This window comes from Telmatherina bonti (assembly GCF_933228915.1).
Source record: "Telmatherina bonti genome assembly, chromosome: 5".
NCBI lineage: Eukaryota > Metazoa > Chordata > Actinopteri > Atheriniformes > Telmatherinidae > Telmatherina > Telmatherina bonti.
The window spans coordinates 1793817-1817403 of record NC_136623.1 but is presented as its reverse complement, the minus strand read 5'-3'; the positions used below and the strand labels follow the sequence as shown (position 1 = coordinate 1817403).

The window sequence follows — 23587 nt, the reverse complement described above, 5'->3', positions numbered from 1 at the left end:
AGACTTAAAAACAAGAAGCGATTCAGCCTGTCTAATGGACAGGGGCAGCTTATTCCACAAGTTGGGACCAATAACAGAAAAAGCTCGGTCACCTCTCAGTTTACGCTTCGTCTTAGGAACCACAAGCAGAAGTTGATCTGTGGACCTCTTTCTGTCCTCTTCCCCCCACACAGCAGAGGCAGATGGCTGCCTGTCCTGAGCCGGGTTCTGCCGGAGGTTTCCTTCCTGTTAAAAGGGGAGTTTTTTCCTTCCCACTGTCGCCAGTGTGCTTGCTCAGGATGGGAGATTGAGTTGGACTCAACTCAATCTGTTGGTTTCCTTATATAGGCTGTTATGAATTGGCCTTCATTATGTTTTCCCCTCTGTCTGTAAAGCGTCTTGAGATGGCATTGCCGTGATTTGACGCTATATAAATAAAGTTGAATTGAATTGAAAATGTGCACACAGTGATTGGTCATGAGGAAGTTGTTAGCTATGAAACATTTGAAAACATTCGTGAGGCAAACATTTCTAAATGTCAGCTGGTTAAAATGAAATCAAAGTGAGGGATGAAGTGAAAGCCTGAATGACCAGATCAGAGATGGTGTTTCTGATGTGAACTTCCTTCAGACGATGAGTCTGACAGATCAGATGAAGAGCTCAGACACCTGGAGGAGCTTTCGGCATCTGATTAGGAAACATCCTACTTGGAGGTTTTCTGGTAATGTCCTATTGGAAGGAGACTATTACAGACCCAAGACCAGCTGGAGCGTCAGTGTGTGCCTGGAAACACCTGGAATCCACCAGGAGAAGCTGGAGGTGTGCTCGGGGACCTTGGATTAATGACGTGTTTGGTTTCATCTCCTGATCTGGCTTTCCTTGGGCATGGCTTCCAGCTGCTGATTGACACCTCATGCAGCTTCAGCCGATGCCGGTTCAGTGGTCGCGTTTTGCTAACAGTGGAATTCCCAGTGCAACACAAACCGTCCTTAACCATTGGAAGAGCCACCTCCACCTCCCTGTGCTAGATGTCGTACCTATGAGGTGACTCGAGGACTAAAAATGACAGTTTACGAATGTCAGACGTTCAATGTTTATGGGAGGACCATGGATGTCACATCTCCATCCACTAACAGAGATCCAGTACACATCCATCTAAATCCTCTGATCCACAACGGTTAGTTTTGGTTTGTATCCGTCACAATCAGTTTGTCCATTTAAAACAACAGTCTAGCAGCAAAAACTAAAAAGCAGCAGCAAAGCTTGAATGCCTGATCATGTACAAAACAAATGCACTACATACAATGTTTTATAAAGAAAATAATTTGTAAAGTTCCAAATCTCTCAAAAATAAACTGATAGATCAACTTTTTAAATAGAAATAAAGAATTAGAATTTTTTACCTGATGACTGAGTTTATTCCAAAGCTCAACCCCGAAAAGACACAAGTCTTCGTTTCTCCCTTCCTGCATTCTGGAACAATAAATTCCCATCAGTTCCTTTCAGTCTGCCGGAGCTTTTAGTAGCTTTGACTCCATCTGGAAGAACGTTTTGTTTGGCCGTAAACGTCATGTCTTGTTTTATAGTCAGCTATGTCATCACATTTCACGAGTTTTGATTTAATACATAATGGAATGGATGAGCTTTATTCTGAAAGGGTCAGGCATGTTTTTACAGCTTTATTCTGTTTTACTGGAAAATCGTCACAAAACAAAAATCTTGTCAATTTCAATACAAAACATTGATTATTATTGATTACCTGTTGGAACATGAAGCAAACGGAACTAAATGAGTTTAATTATGATAAAAGATGAAAGCAGGAAGTTGTCCAGGACTAGACAAGAAACTTCACGTTAATAAAATAAATGTTTGATCGTGTTTGTTAAAAACACGATCATAGCCATCTGAAATTGAACATAGCAAGGGTTATTGATTAGGTCTCATCCCCAGAAGCGCTGCCTGCCAGCAGGGGGAGGAGGCACCTCCCCAGGAGGAGCTGGGAGGCTGAAGATGGAGCCGCCTGCCTCCACCGTGAAGATGAAGTAGAAGTTGGCCGCCATCATGGCGACGCTCGGCAGGAAGGACAGGCCGAAACCAAAACTGCGAACGCTGCTGCCAAACGCTGCCGCCACCCAGTAAGCCAACCTGGAGACAACAACGATCAATAAGGTTCAGATTCACTGATCGTTTTGATCACCAGTGATGGGACATCTCACCGTCCCAAGGCGAAGACGATGGTCATCAGCGGGATGAGCTTCAGCTGCTCCTGGCTCAGGTACATCGCCATGACAACCAGCTGCAGGAAGTAGATCAGGAACAGGGAGGTGGAGTCAGAGATGAAGCGCTGGTGGACAGAAACCTCCTGAAGTTCCACCTCCTTCATGTTTCCATCAGACAGAGGACGAGTCGCTCCTGACCTGAGCCGGCTGAGCGCCAGAAGCAGCCAGCCTGGGAGACGGGACAACGAGTCCGAGATATGAAGGAGATGCTCTCAGGTCTCGTCTTTTCTTCGTCTGGGGGCTGACTCACCGAGGATGATGGGGACAGCTGCAAACACAGAGCAGCGTAGCGTGTAGACCAGCCTGATGGGGGCGCCGTCCAGCAGGGGAGCGTCAAACGGCAGGAAAACAAAGCCCCCCCACACCAGGAAGGGAAAGAAGAGAGCTGCTGTCATCAAGGACACACTCATCTTCAGTACATCTCTGCCAGCGCAACACTGCGCACCTGATGAAGACAGAGGACAAGTATAAAGCCCCGCCCACCTGGTGAAACAGACCACTGTGAAGCCCCGCCCACTTTGGCAAAACAGACCAGTGTGAAGCCCCGCCCACTTTGGCAAAACAGACCGGTGTGAAGCCCCGCCCACCCAAGACAGACAGGTCAGAGGTGGAACAAGATGTGAGAAGGCTGTTGTGTATTTACATGCAGCTGGAGGCGTGTCCACGTCCCTTTCCAACAGGTAGCCATGCTGGTTGTAGTCCACACCTGGAGAAGCCAGGAAGGAACTCTTCTCTGTTTCCCAGAATGCTTCAGCATCCCTGGGTGAGGGGAGCTTGGTAATTACAGGTCTGAACACCTGAGCTGCTTTTTCTGGCAGGTGGTTTTCTTCAGTTTCCTCCTCGTCTTCCTTCAGGTGTATCTTAAGTCCCGCCCCCTCACTTCCTTTCATTCCCCCTCCTCTTGCTCCCTCTGCCTTCAACCCAAGCTCACTTTCTGTCCAGCTGGACGCCTCCCGCGACAGATCTGAGCCCACACTCAAGCTTTTAGCTGTCTGTCTGTCTCCACCCCGCTGCAGACTGCTGGCTCTTCCATCCTGTCCTTTAACCATCTGAGCTGCTTCTCTGTCCGTCATCTCGGTACATCCGGTCAGGAGCCGGGCGTTTTCTACCGGATGGTGAGTCAGCAGAGACATGTCCATCTGAAGGAACAAAGGACAGTTTTTATTTAGCAGCGAGACAGACAACGCACTGCGAGACAGAAGAACTATGTTTGTGTGAAGGTACCAGGTAAACCACTTAAGCAACTGGAGTCAGACAAGTGAATCTGTGATGGACTGAGACCGCGTCCACATCAGCGGTTCTGACCCGAATCAGAGTCCGTTTGCTGGAAAGCTACTTCGTTTGGGGAAATGTGAAACTAATCTTGATTCAGACCAAAAAACCGGACCCCGTCCGTCTACAATCGCAGGTCTAGGCCCGTTTCAAGTTGACCAAATTCAGGAAGCGGACTACAAACCAAGTCCCTTCCTGCCAAGTCTCCGACCGGACCGAGTCCCTGAGTGGACCCGGTCCCCGACCGGACCGAGTCCCCAGCTGGACCGAGTCCCCAGCCGGACCCAGTCCTACACCGGACCCAGTCCCGAGCCGGACCGAGTCCCTGATTGAGTCCTCGACCGGACCGAGTCCCTGACTGGACCCAGTCCCCAACCGAACCAAGTCCCTGACCGGGATGACTCCCTGACCGGACCCATTCCCCGACAGGACTGAGTCCCCAACCGGACCGAGTCCCCGACCGGACCCATTCCCATATAGGGCCGAGTCCCCGACTGGACCGAGTCCCCAGCCAGACCGAGTCCCTGACCAGACTGAGTCCCTGACCAGACTGAGTGCCTGACTGCACCCAGTCCCCGACCGGACCGAGTCCCCAACCGGACCGAATCCCCGACCGGACCGAGTCCCTGACCAAACCCAGTGCCCAACAGGACGAAGTCCCCGACCGGACCGAGTCCCCGACCAGACCGATTCCCATATAGGGCCTAGTCCCTGACTGGACCCAGTCAACAACAGGACCAAGTCCCTGACCGGACCCATTCCCATATAGGGCCTAGTCCCTGACTGGACCCAGTCCCCAACAGGACCGAGTCCCTGACCGGACCCATTCCCATATAGGGCCGAGTCCCTGACTGGACCCAGTCCCCAACAGGACCGAGTCGCCAACTGGACCGAGTCCCCAACCAGACGAGTCCCCAACCGGACCGAGTCCCTGACCGGACCGAGTCTCCAACCAGACCGAGTCTCCAACTGGACCGAGTCCCTGAATGGACCCAGTCCCCAACTGGACCGAGTCCCGGACTGGACGCAGACCCAAACTGGACCAAGTGCCCGACCGGACCAAGTCCCTGACCGGACCGAGTCCCTGACCGGACCCAGTCCCCAACAGGACTGAGTCCCCGACTGGACCCAGTCCCCGGCCAGACCGAGTCTCCAACCGGGCCGAGTTCCCGACCGGACCGAGTCCCCAACCAGACGAGTCCCCAACCGGACCGAGTCCCTGACCAGACGGAGTCTCCAACCAGACTGAGTCTCCAACCAGACAGAGTCCCCGACTGGACCGAGTCCCTAGTTGGACCGAGTCCCTAGTTGGACCGAGTCCCCAGTCGGACCGAGTCCCCAGCTGGACTGAGTCCCAGACCGGACCGAGTCCCCGACTGGATTGAGTCCCCAACTGGACCGAGTCCCCAACCGTATCGAGTCCCTGACCAGACCAATTCCCATATAGGGCCGAGTCCCTGACTGGACCCAATCCCCAACCGGACCGAGTCCCTGACCAGACCGAGTCTCCAACCAGACTGAGTCTCCAACCAGACAGAGTCCCAGACCGGACCGAGTCCCCGACTGGATTGAGTCCCCAACTGGACCGAGTCCCCAACCGGACCCAGTCCCAAACCAGACTGAGTCCCTGACTGGACCGAGTCCCCGACTGGACCCAGTCCCCAGCCAGACCGAGTCTCTAACCGGACAGAAGTCCCTGACCGGACCGAGTCCCCAACAGGACCAAGTCCCCAACCGGACCGAGTCCCTGACCGGAGCGAGTCCCCGACCAGACCCATTCCCATATAGGGCCAAGTCCCTGACTGGACCCAGTACCCAACAGGACCGAGTCCCTGACCGGACCCATTCCCATATAGGGCCGAGTCCCTGACTGGACCCAGTCCCCAACTGGACCGAATCCCTGACTGGACACAGTCCCCAACCGGACCAAGTCCCCAGCCGGACCGAGTCCCCAACCGGACCGAGTCCCCAACCGGACCAAGTCCCTGACTGGACCCAGTCCCCAACTGGACCGAGTCCCCAACCGTATCGAGTCCCTGACCAGACCCATTCAAACATAGGGCCGAGTCCCTGACTGGACCGAGTCTCCAACCGGGCCGAGTTCCCAACTGGATCGAGTCCCCAACCAGACGAGTCCCCAACCGGACCGAGTCCCTGACCGGACCGAGTCTCCAACCAGACAGAGTCCCCGACTGGACCGAGTCCCTAGTTGGACCGAGTCCCCAGTCGGACCGAGTCCCAGACCGGACCGAGTCCGCGACTGGACCGAGTCCCCAACTGGACCGAGTCCCTGACTGGACCCAGTCCCCAACTGGACCGAGTCCCTGACTGGACCCAGACCCAAACCGGACCAAGTCCCTGACCGGACCGAGTCCCCGACTGGACTGAGTCCCCAACTGGACCGAGTCCCTGACTGGACCCAGTCCCCAACCGGACCCAGTCCCCAACTGGACCGAGTCCCGGACTGGACCCAGACCCAAACCGGACCAAGTCCCTGACCGGACCGAGTCCCCAACTGGACTGAGTCCCCAACTGGACCGAGTCCCTGACCGGACCCAGTCCCCAACAGGACTGAGTCCCCGACTGGACCCAGTCCCCAGCCAGACCGAGTCTCGAACCGGACAGAAGTCCCTGACCAGACCCAGTCCCCAACAGGACCAAGTCCCCAACCGGACCGAGTCCCTGACCGGGATGAGTCCCTGACTGGACCCAGTCCCCAACCAGACTGAGTCTCCAACCAGACAGATTCCCCGACTGGACTGAGTCCCTAGTTGGACCGAGTCCCCAGTCGGACCGAGTCCCCAGCTGGACCGAGTCCCCAGCTGGACTGAGTCCCAGACCGGACAGAGTCCCCGACTGGATTGAGTCCCCAACTGGACCGAGTCCCCAACCGGACCAAGTCCCCGACCAGACCGAGTCCCTGACTGGACCGAGTCCCTGACTGGACCCAGTCCCCAACTGGACCGAGTCCCAAACCGGACTGAGTCCCTGACTGGACAGAGTCCCTGACTGGACAGAGTCCCCGACTGGATTGAGTCCCCAACTGGACCGAGTCCCCAACCGGACCAAGTCCCCGACCAGACCAAGTCTCCAACCGGACCGAGTCCCTGACTGGACCGAGTCCCTGACTGGACCCAGTCCCCAACTGGACCGAGTCCCAAACCGGACTGAGTCCCTGATTGGACCGAGTCCCCGACTGGACCCAGTCCCCAGCCAGACCGAGTCTCTGACCGGAAAAGAAGTCCCTGACCGGACCCAGTCCCCAACAGGACCAAGTCCCCAACCGGACCGAGTCCCTGACCGGGATGAATCCCTGACTGGACCCAGTCCCCAACCAGACGGAGTTCCCGACCAGACGGAGTTCCCGACCAGACCAAGTCCCCAACCGGACCGAATCCCTGACCGGACCGAGTCCACAACCGGACCGAGTCCCTGACCAAACCCAGTCCCCAACAGGACCAAGTCCCCGACTGGACCCATTCCCATATAGGGCCGAGTCCCTGACTGGACCGAGTCCCCGACTGGACCGAGTCCCTGACCAGACCCATTCCCATATAGGGCCGAGTCCTTGACTGGACCCAGTCCCCAACCGGACCGAGTCCCTGACTGGACCCATTCCCATACCGGACCGAGTCCCTGACTGGACCCATTCCCATACCGGACCGAGTCCCTGACTGGACCCATTCCCATACCAGACCGAGTCCCTGACCGGACCGAATCTCCAACCAGACCAAGTCCCTGACCGGACCGAGTCCCCGACTGGACCGAGTCTCCAACCAGACCAAGTCCCTGACCGGACTGAGTCCCTGACCGGACTGAGTCCCCAGCCGGACCGAGTCCCCGACCGGACCGAGTCCTCAACCGGATCGGTTGTAGCAGACTATCCTGATGTGAATGTACCCTTAGTGCAACCAAAACCTTGGAGAGCAGATGGTGAGGAAAGATGTCTGAGAGGAGGTTTCAGCCGAGTGGTCAAAGTTCAGGGGGCGGAGCTAAAATCAGGAAGTCATTATACAGGTGAAAACTGAAGGAGACATGATCATCAGCATGTAAGTCAACATGGATCACCTTTAGCTCTATTTTTCAAACGGAACAGAAAAGAGGTAGAATTGAATCTGAAGCGACTTCCACAGCAGCTTCTGAGGAAACAGCAGGGTCCGGTCTATCAGCTGCTGGCTTCTCCCACATAGACCACATAGTTATGTATGAACTGGGGTACTTCCCCTACCTGACGTTCCAGGTGAAATGTCATTGACATCGTATGATACCTGAATCTGGAGAGCCGTGCACTAGAGCTACTCAGCCCTCCTCTCCAGCAAAACCCGAGTGACTGGCTGACAACGCCTCTTTCACTAGTCAGACCTGCACCGATTCCCTTCCACGTGCCCCCCCTCCACATCACCATGACAACCACATACCACCAACCATCCACCCAGTGATAATTCCCCGTATATACTGTATTTATGGCCCCGACAGAAACAACTAGAAAGACATGGTAGTGTAAGTATGGACACTGCTCATATCCCTGCTGTCGCCCCTTCTGGAAGGACTTGCTGCTTGCCGGTGTCCTCCCCGCTAGGTGTAACATGAGACGAGGCTGCCCGGTATACCGGTACCAGTATAGTACCACAACACAACACCTTTGAAAACGGGACTATGGCAGCATTTATAGGCAAACTGTACTTTTTAATAAGCCAAATAACTTGGTAAATAAGCGTGTGTCACAGAGCGGGTCAGAGAAAAAGCTCAACGCTAGAAGCCGCGCCCGTCTCCACACCAGTCCTAAACAGGCTGCTGAAGGAGGAAAGATCTGCTGCAGCTGTACATTCAGGTGCCTCCATGGCCCAGAAAGTACGGAAGACACAGACAGAAAAAATAAAAGATGCAACTGAAATGTTGGGACTTCAGACAGGTGATCATGTAGTTCACACACACACACACACACACACACACACACACACACAGCCAGAGCACGTCCAAAAGAAATCCATTTCATACACATATGATTAAAACATTCCAATGAATTTAAAATGGCCTGCAGAAATGAACTGACTGATGTTATAGTGAAGTCCCACAAACATGATTATATACAGGACATCACCACATCGGCCACTTAATCTTCCAAATATATCAGAAACTATTAATGCAAAACAGTGTAAAAAGGAAAAAATACATTGTTGCCTCACCATATATTCATTTCTTTAGAAAGATAAATATCCTATTTGTTTTTTTTAGTTATGTCTATATAATGTTTCGTGCAGTTTTCAAACACAATCCTGTTGAAATATTGAAATTAGTGTGTTTTAACACTTTATAAAAAGTTCTGAAAAGTATTTAGATACAAAATAGTATTGTATGGTAACAGAAACGTGGTATCATGACTACTTTACATCAGCCAGTGTCCTGTATACATGTACACATGTACATCCATAAACCACAAATGTACACCTGTATATATCCATAAACTCTACATGTACACATGTATATCCATGAACTCTACATGTACACATGTATATCCATGAACTCTACATGTACACATGTATATCCATGAACTCTACATGTACACAAGTATATCCATAAACTACACATGTACACAAGTATATCCATAAACTACACATGTATATCCACATAAACTACACGTGTCATCTTCATCTTCTGCCGCTTATCCGGGGTCGGGTCGCGGGGGCAGCAGCCTAAGCAGGGAAGCCCAGACTTCCCTCTCCCCAGCCACATTTGCCAACTCTGCGGGGGGGATCCCGAGGCGTTCCCAGGCCAGCCGAGAGATATAATCCCTCCAGCGTGTCCTGGGTCTTCCCCGGGGTCTCCTCCCAGAGGGATGTGCCTGGAACACCTCACCAGGGAGGTCCAGGAGGCATCCTGACCAGATGCCCGAGACACCTCAACTGGTTCCTCTCGATGCGGAGGAGCAGCGGCTCTACTCTGATTTCCTCCCGGATGACCGAGCTCCTCACCCTATCTCTAAGGGAGAGCCCGGCCACCCTGCGGAGGAAACTCATTTCAGCCGCCTGTATACGAGATCTCCTTCTTTCGGTCACGACCCACAGCTTATGACCATAGGTGAGGGTAGGAACGTAGATCGACTGGTAAATGGAGAGCTTCACCTTCTGGCTCAGCTCCTTCTTCACCACGACAGACCGGCGCAGAGCCTGCATTACTGCAGACGCCGCACCGATCCGTCTGTCCATCTCGCGCTCCATCCTTCCCTCACTCGTGAACAAGACCCCGAGATATTTAAACTCCTCCACTTGAGGCAGGACCTGACTCCCGACCCGGAGAGGACAATCCACCCTATTCCGGCTGAGGACCATGGCCTCAGATTTGGAGGTGCTGATTCTCATCCCAGCCGCTTCACACTCGGCCGCGAATCGCTCAAGTGAGAGCTGGAGATCACGACCAGATGAAGCCAACAGGACCACGTCATCTGCAAAAAGCAGGGACCCAATCCTGAGGCCACCAAGTCGGATCCCCTCAACACCTCGGCTGCGCCTAGAAATTCTGTCCATATAAGTTATGAACAGAATCGGTGATAAAAGGGCAGCCTTGGCGGAGTCCAACCCTCACCGGAAACGAATCCGACTTACTACCGGCAATGCGGACCAAGCTGTGACACATGTCGTACAGGGACCGGACAGCTCATACAAGGGGGTCCGGTACCCCATACTCCCGGAGTACCCCCCACAGGAGCCCCCGGGGGACACGGTCGAATGCCTTCTCCAGGTCCACAAAGCACATGTAGACTGGTTGGGCAAACTCCCATGCCCCCTCCAGGACCCCAAAGAGGGTATAGAGCTGGTCCACTGTTCCGCGACCAGGACGAAAACCACACTGCTCCTCCTCAATCCGGGATTCGACTATCCGGCGGACCCTCCTCTCCAGGACCCCTGAATAGACCTTACCAGGGAGGCTGAGGAGTGTGATTCCCCTGTAACTGGAACACACCTTCCGGTCCCCCTTCTTAAAAAGGGGGACCACCACCCCAGTCTGCCAATCCAGCGGTACTGTCCCCGATGTCCACGCGATGCTGCAGAGGCGTGTCAGCCAGGACAGTCCCACAGCATCCAGAGCCTTAAGGAACTCCGGGCGGATCTCATCCACCCCCGGGGCCTTGCCGCCAAGGAGCTTTTTGACCACCGCAGCGACTTCAGCCCCAGAGATAGGAGAGTCCACCCCTGAGTCCACCAGCTCTGCTTCCTCATCGGAAGACGTGTTGGTAGGATTGAGGAGGTCTTCGAAGTATTCCCTCCACCGACCCACTACGTCCCGAGTTGAGGTCAGCAGCTCCCCATCTCCACTGTACACAGTATTGATGGAGCACTGCTTCCTCTTCCTGCGCTGCCGGATGGTGGACCAGAATCGCCTCGAAGCCGTCCGGAAGTCTTTCTCCATGGCCTCGCCGAACTCCTCCCATGCCCGAGTTTTTGCCTCGGCGACAGCCGAAGCCGCATGCCGCTTAGCCTGTCGGTACCCATCAGCTGCCTCCAGAGTCCCACAGGCCAAGAAGGCCCGATAGGACTCCTTCTTCAGCTTGACGGCATCCCTCACTGCTGGTGTCCACCAACGAGTCCTGGGATTACCGCCACAACAGGCACCAACTACCTTACAGCCACAGCTCCGGCTGGCCGCCTCAGCAATAGAGGCACGGAACACAGTCCATTCAGACTCAATGTCCCCCGCCTCACTCGGGACATGGTTGAAGCTCTGCTGAAGGTGGGAGTTGAAGCTCGCTCTGACGGGGGACTCAGCCAGACGTTCCCAGCAGACCCTCACAACACGTTTGGGTCTGCCAGATCTGACCGGCCTCCTCCCCCACCACCTGAGCCAACTCACCACCAGGTGGTGATCAGTTGAAGCTCCGCCCCCCTCTTCACCCGAGTGTCCAAGGCATGTGGCCGCAGGTCCGACGATACGACTACAAAATCGATCATTGAACTGCGGCCCAGGGAATCCTGATGCCAGGTGTACATATGGACACTCTTATGCTGGAACATGGTGTTCGTTATGGACAATCCATGACGAGCACAGAAGTCCAATAACAAAACACCATTTGGGTTCAGAGGAGGGGGACCATGCCTCCCAATCACTCCCCTCCAGGTCTCACTGTCATTGCCCACGTGAGCATTGAAGTCCCCCAGCCGAACAATGGAGTCCCCAGAAGGAGCACCCTCCAGCACTCCCCCCAAGGACCCCAGAAAGGGTGGGTACTCTGAACTGCTGTTCGGTGCATAAGCACAGACAACAGTCAGGACCCGTCCCCCCACCCGGAGGCGGAGGGAAACTACCCTTTCATCCACCGGGGTAAACCCCAATGTGCAGGCACCAAGCTGGGGGCTGATGAGAATGCCCACACCTGCTCGGCGCCTCTCACCATGAGCAACTCCAGAGTGGAAGAAGGTCCAGCCCCTCTCGGGGGTTCTGGTTCCAGAGCCCAAGCCATGCGTCGAGGTGAGTCCAACTATATCTAGCCGGAACCGCTCAACCTCGCGCACAAGCTCAGGCTCCTTCCCCACCAGAGAGGTGACGTTCCACGTCCCTAGAGCCAGCTTCTGCAGCCGGGGATCGGACCGCCAGGGTCCCCGCCCCTTGCTGCCGCCCAGCTCACATTGCACCCGACCCCTACGGCTCCTCCCGCAGATGGTGAGCCCACGGGAGGTAGGGCCAATGTAACCCTTTCAGGATGAGTCCGGCGGGGCCCCATGGGTAAAGGTCCGGCCACCAGCTCACGTACCCCACCTCCAGGCCTGGCTCCAGAGGGGGTCCTGGTAACCCGCGTCCGGGCAAGGGAACATTCATGCCCAGGTTTGTGTTCATCATAGGGGTCTTGTGAGCCGTGCTTGGTCTGGTCCCTCCCCTAGACACCTGTTTGCCATGGGTGACCCTACCAGGGGCATAAAGCCCCCAACAACATAGCTGCTAGGATCTTTGGGACACACAAACCCCTCCACCACGATAAGGTGACGGCTCAAGGAGGGGCAAAAACTACACAACAGACTGGGGTTGTGGCCCCCCTTTTTAACTAGTAGTTAAAAAGTATATGTGTATATCCACATAAACTACACATGTACACATGTATATCCATAAACAATACATGTACACATGTATATTCATAAACTACACATGTACACATGTATATCCATAAACTACCCATGTACACATGTATATTCATAAACTACACATGTACACATGTATATCCATAAACTACACATGTATATCCACATAAACTACACATGTGTACATGTATATCTTTAAACTACACATGTACACATGTATATCCATAAAATCTACATGTACACATGTATATCTTTAAACTACATATGTACACATGTATATCCATAAAATCTACATGTACACATGTATATCTTTAAACTACACATGTACACATGTATATCCATAAACTACACATGTACACATGTATATCCATAAAATCTACATGTACACATGTATATCTTTAAAGTACACATGTACACATGTATATCCATAAACTACACGTGTACACATGTATATCTTTAAACTACACCTGTATACATGTATATCCATAAACGACACATGTACACATGTATATCGATAAACTACATATGTACACATGTATATCCATGAACTACACATGTATATCCACATAAATTACACATGCACATATGTATATCAATAAACTACACATGTACACATGTATATCCACAAACTACACATGTATCTTTATAAACTATACATGTACACAGGTATCTTCATAAAGTACACATCTACACATGTATATCCATAAACTACACATGTATATCCATAAACTATACATGTACACATGTATATCTTTAAACTACACGTGTACACATGTATATCCACATAAATTACACATGTACATATGTATATCAATCAACTACACATGTACACATGTATATTAATAAACTATACAAGTACACATGTATATCCATAAACTACACATGTATAAACCTGTAAAGACATGGAAACGTGAACATCTGTAACATTCTGCACCAGTAACGCTGGGAGTTGGGACGGATTTGGACCGGGAAACCAGTCCGGTGGAGGAACGGACCGGTCGGATCACCGCGTTCCTTCTGGTCAGAAGAACAAAACCCGACTCTCAGATAAAAACACCAAAACTCGGGAGAAAGTTCCGTTTAAGAAGTAAGAGTAGAGAGAGCATGAAGGACTCACGGAGACCTGCGCTCCGCTCTGGAAGCTCTTCTTCTTCTCTTGTTGCTGTGAAACTTTGCGGAAGTTCCGCTCAGGTGCGGCAGGTGTTGTCCTCAGGTGAGTTAAAGGGAAAGTTGTCTTAAAGGAGAAGCATCGATCTAATTTTAGTCGGCAAGCAAGGGCGTAGCCATCATTTTAGAAGTAAGGGGGACAAATTGCTTGGATCTACAGAATGATTTATCATCCTCTCGCTTTCAATCAGTCAATCAAAGCCTTATTCTTGGAGCCCTTCCACGTACCACAAAGTAACCAAAGTGTTGTACAGGTAAAATAAAACAAATCAACATTAATAGCATAAAAATAAAAACAGTTGAAAGACAATAAAATCGTTCAAAAGACAAAAAAGACCAAAAAAAAGACAAAAAAGACGTGGTGGTCCTGTTCTCTGGAGTTAAAAGTCAACGTAAAAAGATCAGTTTTTAAATGAGTCATAACCTGGTCTTTTCTCTTGCCCACTGTCCTCTGGTTTTTGAATAACTGTTTAAAAAACTTATTAAACAAAAACAAAAAAAAAAATTTTTTTTTTTTTACAAAAGTGCTTTTCTGACACTTTATTCATAATAGACATTTTCTCACGAGAAGTCACGCAAGATTTTCACCAACCTGGATATGAAATAAAATAATGTTAATGAGGTGCTCGCTGATTGGTCGCTGGAAGTCCGGAGTCGGAAGGGGGGCGAGGCCAGTAGTCTCCATGCTAAAAACATTAGCAGCTAGTGATAGCAGCTAACCTGACAGCAGCAGCTTTCTGAATTCAGCATTGATTTTTGAACCGGACTCTGAGCCTGAGAGAGAAGATACCGAGATGGTGGAAGGAGCACGTTTACAACAATCTGTCTCCGAATGGTAAAGTCGTCATTTTTAATGTCTGCTCGCCTTGCCAGTTCAGATAGCATGTTGACAACGAGGCATGTCGTTCACGTTAATACGTCTGCATTTTATTCTGTGTTGGACCGTTTTTTAAACAATAAATGTACTTTTTCACACAATCCGAAGTTACAGATGTAAAAAATGAAACGGATGTTGACTGAACCGGTCGGTACGTTCAGTGTCCAGCTGCCGGCCGGTCTGCATCCAGATGAGCGCACATACATTTTAACCACACAGAGTTTCACGAAGCTGCGCTTTTTATTGATGTTTTATTTACCGTCAAGTGTTTTTCTCAATCAATTAGCTTATTTAGATTTCCCGTTTTAGCCAGGAGTGTGAAAAATGTCGTTATGTCAACATGACAGATCTCTGGTTAATGCAGCCACTGATGTGGGCTGCTGTGTTACTGTACAGATAAATAACATGAAGTCAGATATCTTGTATCATTGATCAGGCTTCATGCTGACTAATATCTCATGTTTTATATGTTCCAGCATCACTTACCATCTATTATGTTGGTCTAATTGTTTCTGTTCAGCTGCACATGCCAACAGAAATAGACAGCAAGATATTATTACTGTGCTTAGAAAATAAAATTTCTTTTTTCATTTCCTTAGGTGCTGAGAAGGATAAAGGTCCAAACTCCTCCGTGTCTGACCCAACATCCCGGCATGGAACCAGTCTGCTTCAATGCTTTTTCATTACAAAATGCAGGAAACATTTATAAGCAGGATTATGTACATTTACCTGTCGGAGGGAATGAGAGGCAAGTTTCTCTTTAATGCCCAAAAATTCAGAAATAAAGCTAATCAAATGGCAAATAATTGTAAAAGGTGATTATTTATGTTCTTGCCATTTCATATTACATGTACCAAATAGTGCTTTGCTGCAGTCATTTAGGACAATAGCAGTTGAATTAAAGTAAATACACAACTTTACCATATACACATTTATGCATCTGACTTCTGAATGTAAAATGTAAAGCTGAAGTTAAAAAAATACAGCTCTTTAAAACACAATATCTTTATTAATGTACAGAAATAAAACCAATGCTCATTTTCAATGTCATAAAATAAAAGCGATAATTTTCACTCTTAGTTATTGATTCTGTTAACACAGTAGCTGAGTTTTCTGGGTTTTATGTGGACTCTCGTGGTTCTGGAGCCGGATGAGCAAGCCTCCACAGCACCGTCTTCATCATCATCATCTTCCTCCAGACTGAGCTGAGATCTCATCTTCACTGCTGTCGTCTGGGTTCCTTTTCTGCACAGAACCAGATACTGACATCAGAACAAGCAATAAAAGAGCCTCTTAGCTTCCATTAAGAATGTATATGTGTTTGATTTATTATCATTTTCTGGCTGTAAAATTAATCAAACGACAAGCCTGTATTTCTGAAGAGAGGGTGGAAAGTCCTTGATGACAGCTGTGTTCCAGTTGTTGCCTGCATTGTGGGGTCAGTCTGCTCCAACATCAACTTTTAGACATCAGTAGACCGCTGGTGCTGTGCATGGCGTGAGATGTGCTGGACTAAAATCTGCAAATACAAGTTATAAAAATATCAGATCATCACATAAATAGATTGTAGGTGTAAATAGCTGCAGTTATCAAATATTGTAATACAAATAGATCAAATCAAACTTTATAAAGCACTTTCATGCCAAAGGCAACACAAAGTGCTTTGCTTACTTTCATATTTAAAAAGCTGATTAAATTAAACAGGTTTTCACACACTGAAATATTTACATAGAATATTAAAAACACACTCATTTTATTTCACACAGTCATACACAGAAACAATTTTACCTAACCTCTGTGTCTTCACTGCATGTAGATAAAATAAAACATATCTTTCAGATCCATCATACCAGGAGTCAGACCTCCACATCCACAGAGGCTGCAGCTGCAGATATTAATCCTGCACAGCTCCCGTTTTACAAACATGACTGAAGATGTCAGAAATAAAAAGTTTGCATTCAGGCTCGGTGAATAAATACGATGGAAATAAAATATCCTCCCTGCCGATATCCTACAGGTGCCAATATCAGACTACATGATGGTCACCTTGTTAAATTATCATTATGATTATTACGACTGCATGTCATGTTGGGGAGAGCAAAGCTACATCCATCATAAATACTGTACTTACTGTGTGGTAGCAGGCGTGAAAAATAACAGATAAGTCATTTACAAACATGTTTAGGGCAGAGCGTAGGACAGATATAAGAAAATAAAACCTGGGGCTCATTTGTACGTTAAACCTTCAGGCTTGTCCCGTTAGCATAGCCGTTAGCATTAGCATTATCACAACAAAGCAGAACATTACAGCAGTAGTGACACTTACCGACACTTACAGCTGTAATTCCCCCTCTTTCCAACCGGGTTGATGCCGTCTTCTCCTGGTATTTTCCCAAATGTTAGCAACATGTCTGGCACAAACAGGCCGCAGCCGGCAGAGATGCAGCTGCATTATCAGCAAAAACTAATGTAATCCATCTGTCCCTGGTAGTTTGGTCCGCTGATGAAGGAGAGAAAAAAAACCTTCCGATGTTGGTTTTGCTAACAGACAACCGAGCAGTGGACATGATCGCTGCTCGCACATCTTCACACAGCTTGTTGCTAATAGCAACTGAGGCAGATCCAGCAGGTGTGTTTAGGCTGGAAAAGGGGCTGGTTAATGCAAATAGCTCCCCGGGATTTTGACATCCCGTGGAGAAAATAAAAAAATGCGTTTGCAAGACTTCAGTGTTGCGGCCAGTTTTGCTGCGAATAAAGCGTCCAGACGAAAAAACCTGGCCGTCTTCGACAGAAAGGCTTCTGGGGATGTTACCACTTCCACCCAACACTAATACACACGTTTTAACTCGAAAAAGTGCAATTTCCGGGTGATGATTCCTTTAAAAGCAACTTCAATTGCATCTATGCTTAGTAGCTGAAGAACCACATAAATACAAACAGCACAGGACCTGGAAAACAACTTTACTTCTTTAGGATGATAAAAAATCAAACTCTAAAGTCAAAATCTAAAATCTAAAGCTGCTAAACTGGTTGAGTTGACAGAGAATGACCCTGGAGCGTCTACAGGGAGAGGAGGCAGATTATTATGGTCCAAATGACCAGACTGAAAATAAAAAGTTCTTTAAAACACTGTTCCTGTTTAAATATATCAGTGGAAAATTAATCAGTTAAACAGAATATTATGACCAAACCCTGCTGCCTGATACAGCAGTCGGATTATATTTGCAAATAAATGAATAATTATCAGGTATTGTCTTTGAAATGACAGATAAACTACATCTGTGTAAATATTTCCTTGTTGAACCAATGGAATCAAAGACAACAGGCTCTCCTAAAAAACTATATTCCAAAATAATATCATGAGCTCTAAATTTCATTTTACACTCAAGCAGAAACAGTAATTTAAGATAAATAGATAAAATTTTATGTTAATGTTTGAGGGGGGGGTATCCATGACCACTGTCTCCTTCCTGCTGGTCTCTGGACCACTGTCTCCATCCTGCTGGTCTCTGGACCGCTGTCTCCATCCTGCTGGTCTCTGGACCGCTGTCTCCATCCTGCTGGTCTCTGGACCACTGTCTCCACCCTGCTGGTCTCTGGACCACTGTCTCCATCCTGCTGGTCTCTGGACCACTGTCTCCACCCTGCTGGTCTCTGGACCACTGTCTCCACCCTGCTGGTCTCTGGACCACTGTCTCCACCCTGCTGGTCTCTGGACCACTGTCTCCATCCTGCTGCTGGTCTCTGGACCACTGTCTCCATCCTGCAGGTCTCTGGACCACTGTCTCCATCCTGCTGGTCTCTGGACCACTGTCTCCACCCTGCTGGTTTCTGGACCACTGTCTCCATCCTGCTGGTCTCTGGACCGCTGTCTCCATCCTGCTGGTCTCTGGACCACTGTCTCCATCCTGCTGCTGGTCTCTGGACCACTGTCTCCACCCTGCTGGTCTCTGGACCGCTGTCTCCACCCTGCTGGTCTCTGGAACACTGTCTCCATCCTGCTGGTCTCTGGACCACTGTCTCCATCCTGCTGGTCTCTGGACCACTGTCTCCATCCTGCTGGTCTCTGGACCGCTGTCTCCACCCTGCTGGTCTCTGGACCACTGTCTCCACCCTGCTGGTCTCTGGACCACTGTCCCCACCCTGCTGGTCTCTGGACCACTGTCTCCATCCTGCTGGTCTCTGGACCACTGTCTCCACCCTGCTGGTCTCTGGACCACTGTCTCCATCCTGCTGGTCTCTGGACCACTGTCTCCACCCTGCTGGTCTCTGGACCACTGTCTCCATCCTGCTGGTCTCTGGACCGCTGTCTCCATCCTGCTGGTCTCTGGACCGCTGTCTCCATCCTGCTGGTCTCTGGACCACTGTCTCCACCCTGCTGGTCTCTGGACCACTGTCTCCATCCTGCTGGTCTCTGGACCACTGTCTCCATCCTGCTGGTCTCTGGACCACTGTCTCCATCCTGCTGGTCTCTGGACCACTGTCTCCATCCTGCTGGTCTCTGGACCACTGTCTCCATCCTGCTGGTCTCTGGACCACTGTCTCCATCCTGCTGGTCTCTGGACCACTGTCTCCATCCTGCTGGTCTCTGGACCACTGTCTCCATCCTGCTGGTCTCTGGACCACTGTCTCCATCCTGCTGGTCTCTGGACCACTGTCTCCATCCTGCTGGTCTCTGGACCACTGTCTCCATCCTGCTGGTCTCTGGACCACTGTCTCCATCCTGCTGGTCTCTGGACCACTGTCTCCATCCTGCTGGTGTCTGGACCACTGTCTCCATCCTGCTGGTCTCTGGACCACTGTCTCCATCCTGCTGGTCTCTGGACCACTGTCTCCACCCTGCTGGTCTCTGGACCACTGTCTCCATCCTGCTGGTCTCTGGACCACTGTCTCCACCCTGCTGGTCTCTGGACCACTGTCTCCACCCTGCTGGTCTCTGGACCACTGTCTCCATCCTGCTGGTCTCTGGACCACTGTCTCCACCCTGCTGGTCTCTGGACCACTGTCTCCACCCTGCTGGTCTCTGGACCACTGTCTCCATCCTGCTGGTCTCTGGACCGCTGTCTCCACCCTGCTGGTCTCTGGACCGCTGTCTCCACCCTGCTGGTCTCTGGACCGCTGTCTCCACCCTGCTGGTCTCTGGACCGCTGTCTCCACCCTGCTGGTCTCTGGACCGCTGTCTCCATCCTGCTGGTCTCTGGACCACTGTCTCCACCCTGCTGGTCTCTGGACCGCTGTCTCCATCCTGCTGGTGTCTGGACCACTGTCTCCACCCTGCTGGTCTCTGGACCGCTGTCTCCACCCTGCTGGTCTCTGGACCGCTGTCTCCACCCTGCTGGTCTCTGGACCACTGTCTCCACCCTGCTGGTCTCTGGACCACTGTCTCCACCCTGCTGGTCTCTGGACCACTGTCTCCACCCTGCTGGTCTCTGGACCACTGTCTCCACCCTGATGGTCTCTGGACCACTGTCTCCACCCTGCTGGTCTCTGGACCACTGTCTCCACCCTGCTGGTCTCTGGACCACTGTCTCCATCCTGCTGGTCTCTGGACCACTGTCTCCATCCTGCTGGTCTCTGGACCACTGTCTCCATCCTGCTGGTCTCTGGACCACTGTCTCCACCCTGCTGGTCTCTGGACCACTGTCTCCACCCTGCTGGTCTCTGGACCACTGTCTCCACCCTGCTGGTCTCTGGACCACTGTCTCCACCCTGCTGGTCTCTGGACCACTGTCTCCTTCCTGCTGGTCTCTGGACCACTGTCTCCATCCTGCTGGTCTCTGGACCACTGTCTCCATCCTGCTGGTCTCTGGACCACTGTCTCCACCCTGCTGGTCTCTGGACCACTGTCTCCATCCTGCTGGTCTCTGGACCACTGTCTCCACCCTGCTGGTCTCTGGACCGCTGTCTCCACCCTGCTGGTCTCTGGACCGCTGTCTCCACCCTGCTGGTCTCTGGACCGCTGTCTCCACCCTGCTGGTCTCTGGACCGCTGTCTCCATCCTGCTGGTCTCTGGACCGCTGTCTCCACCCTGCTGGTCTCTGGACCACTGTCTCCATCCTGCTGGTCTCTGGACCACTGTCTCCACCCTGCTGGTCTCTGGACCACTGTCTCCACCCTGCTGGTCTCTGGACCACTGTCTCCATCCTGCTGGTCTCTGGACCACTGTCTCCATCCTGCTGGTCTCTGGACCACTGTCTCCATCCTGCTGGTCTCTGGACCACTGTCTCCATCCTGCTGGTCTCTGGACCGCTGTCTCCACCCTGCTGGTCTCTGGACCACTGTCTCCATCCTGCTGGTCTCTGGACCACTGTCTCCATCCTGCTGGTCTCTGGACCACTGTCTCCACCCTGCTGGTCTCTGGACCACTGTCTCCACCCTGCTGGTCTCTGGACCACTGTCTCCATCCTGCTGGTCTCTGGACCACTGTCTCCATCCTGCTGGTCTCTGGACCACTGTCTCCATCCTGCTGGTCTCTGGACCACTGTCTCCACCCTGCTGGTCTCTGGACCACTGTCTCCACCCTGCTGGTCTCTGGACCACTGTCTCCATCCTGCTGGTCTCTGGACCACTGTCTCCATCCTGCTGGTCTCTGGACCACTGTCTCCACCCTGCTGGTCTCTGGACCACTGTCTCCATCCTGCTGGTCTCTGGACCACTGTCTCCACCCTGCTGGTCTCTGGACCACTGTCTCCATCCTGCTGGTCTCTGGACCACTGTCTCCACCCTGCTGGTCTCTGGACCACTGTCTCCACCCTGCTGGTCTCTGACCACTGTCTCCATCCTGCTGGTCTCTGGACCACTGTCTCCATCCTGCTGTTGGTCTCTGGACCACTGTCTCCATCCTGCTGGTCTCTGGACCACTGTCTCCACCCTGCTGGTCTCTGGACCACTGTCTCCATCCTGCTGTTGGTCTCTGGACCACTGTCTCCATCCTGCTGGTCTCTGGACCACTGTCTCCATCCTGCTGTTGGTCTCTGGACCACTGTCTCCACCCTGCTGGTCTCTGGACCACTGTCTCCACCCTGCTGGTCTCTGGACCACTGTCTCCATCCTGCTGGTCTCTGGACCACTGTCTCCACCCTGCTGGTCTCTGGACCACTGTCTCCATCCTGCTGGTCTCTGGACCACTGTCTCCACCCTGCTGGTCTCTGGACCACTGTCTCCACCCTGCTGGTCTCTGACCACTGTCTCCATCCTGCTGGTCTCTGGACCACTGTCTCCATCCTGCTGTTGGTCTCTGGACCACTGTCTCCATCCTGCTGGTCTCTGGACCACTGTCTCCACCCTGCTGGTCTCTGGACCACTGTCTCCATCCTGCTGTTGGTCTCTGGACCACTGTCTCCATCCTGCTGGTCTCTGGACCACTGTCTCCATCCTGCTGTTGGTCTCTGGACCACTGTCTCCACCCTGCTGGTCTCTGGACCACTGTCTCCACCCTGCTGGTCTCTGGACCACTGTCTCCATCCTGCTGGTCTCTGGACCGCTGTCTCCACCCTGCTGGTCTCTGGACCGCTGTCTCCACCCTGCTGGTCTCTGGACCACTGTCTCCATCCTGCTGGTCTCTGGACCGCTGTCTCCACCCTGCTGGTCTCTGGACCACTGTCTCCATCCTGCTGGTCTCTGGACCGCTGTCTCCACCCTGCTGGTCTCTGGACCGCTGTCTCCACCCTGCTGGTCTCTGGACCACTGTCTCCATCCTGCTGGTCTCTGGACCGCTGTCTCCACCCTGCTGGTCTCTGGACCGCTGTCTCCACCCTGCTGGTCTCTGGACCGCTGTCTCCACCCTGCTGGTCTCTGGACCACTGTCTCCACCCTGCTGCTGGTCTCTGGACCACTGTCTCCATCCTGCTGGTCTCTGGACCACTGTCTCCATCCTGCTGGTCTCTGGACCACTGTCTCCATCCTGCTGGTCTCTGGACCACTGTCTCCATCCTGCTGGTCTCTGGACCACTGTCTCCACCCTGCTGGTCTCTCTCTCTCGCTCTTTCTCCTCCGTCTCCAGTGTCTGGGGAGGAGGTCGCTCTTTCTCCTCCGTCTCCAGTGTCTGGGGAGGAGGTCACTCTTTCTCCTCTGTCTCCAGTGTCTGGGGAGGAGGTCGCTCCTTCTCCTCCGTCTCCAGTGTCTGGGGAGGAGGTCGCTCCTTCTCCTCCGTCTCCAGTGTCTGGGGAGGAGGTCGCTCCTTCTCCTCCGTCTCCAGTGTCTGGGGAGGAGGTCGCTCCTTCTCCTCCGTCTCCAGTGTCTGGGGAGGAGGTCTCTCTTTCTCCTCCGTCTCCAGTGTCTGGGGAGGAGGTCACTCTTTCTCCTCCGTCTCCAGTGTCTGGGGAGGAGGTCTCTCTTTCTCCTCCGTCTCCAGTGTCTGGGGAGGAGGTCACTCTTTCTCCTCTGTCTCCAGTGTCTGGGGAGGAGGTCTCTCTTTCTCCTCCGTCTCCAGTGTCTGGGGAGGAGGTCGCTCTTTCTCCTCCGTCTCCAGTGTCTGGGGAGGAGGTCGCTCCTTCTCCTCCGTCTCCAGTGTCTGGGGAGGATGTCGCTCTTTCTCCTCCGTCTCCAGTGTCTGGGGAGGAGGTCGCTCTTTCTCCTCCGTCTCCAGTGTCTGGGGAGGAGGTCACTCCTTCTTCTCCGTCTCCAGTGTCTGGGGAGGAGGTCACTCCTTCTCCTCCGTCTCCAGTGTCTGGGGAGGAGGTCGCTCTTTCTCCTCCGTCTCCAGTGTCTGGGGAGGAGGTCGCTCTTTCTCCTCCGTCTCCAGTGTCTGGGGAGGAGGTCGCTCTTTCTCCTCCGTCTCCAGTGTCTGGGGAGGAGGTCGCTCCTTCTCCTCCGTCTCCAGTGTCTGGGGAGGAGGTCGCTCCTTCTCCTCCGTCTCCAGTGTCTGGGGAGGAGGTCTCTCCTTCTCCTCCGTCTCCAGTGTCTGGGGAGGATGTCACTCCTTCTCCTCCGTCTCCAGTGTCTGG

The 23587-nt window shown here is 52.1% G+C and overlaps 1 protein-coding gene across 1 annotated transcript; it reads right to left on the bottom strand.

The window, feature by feature from the left end:
* Positions 1-1919: 1919 nt before the first annotated feature.
* LOC306755935 (transmembrane protein 79-like) lies at positions 1920-17051 on the bottom strand (the record flags this gene model as incomplete). The annotated part of the gene is made up of 6 exons (XM_079240525.1): positions 1920-2124; positions 2196-2427; positions 2509-2703; positions 2902-3397; positions 13716-13806; positions 16969-17051. The coding sequence occupies 6 exons, from the start codon at positions 17049-17051 to the stop codon at positions 1920-1922; spliced, it is 1302 nt and encodes a 433-aa protein (XP_079096651.1).
* Between the last annotated feature and the right edge of the window lie 6536 nt (positions 17052-23587).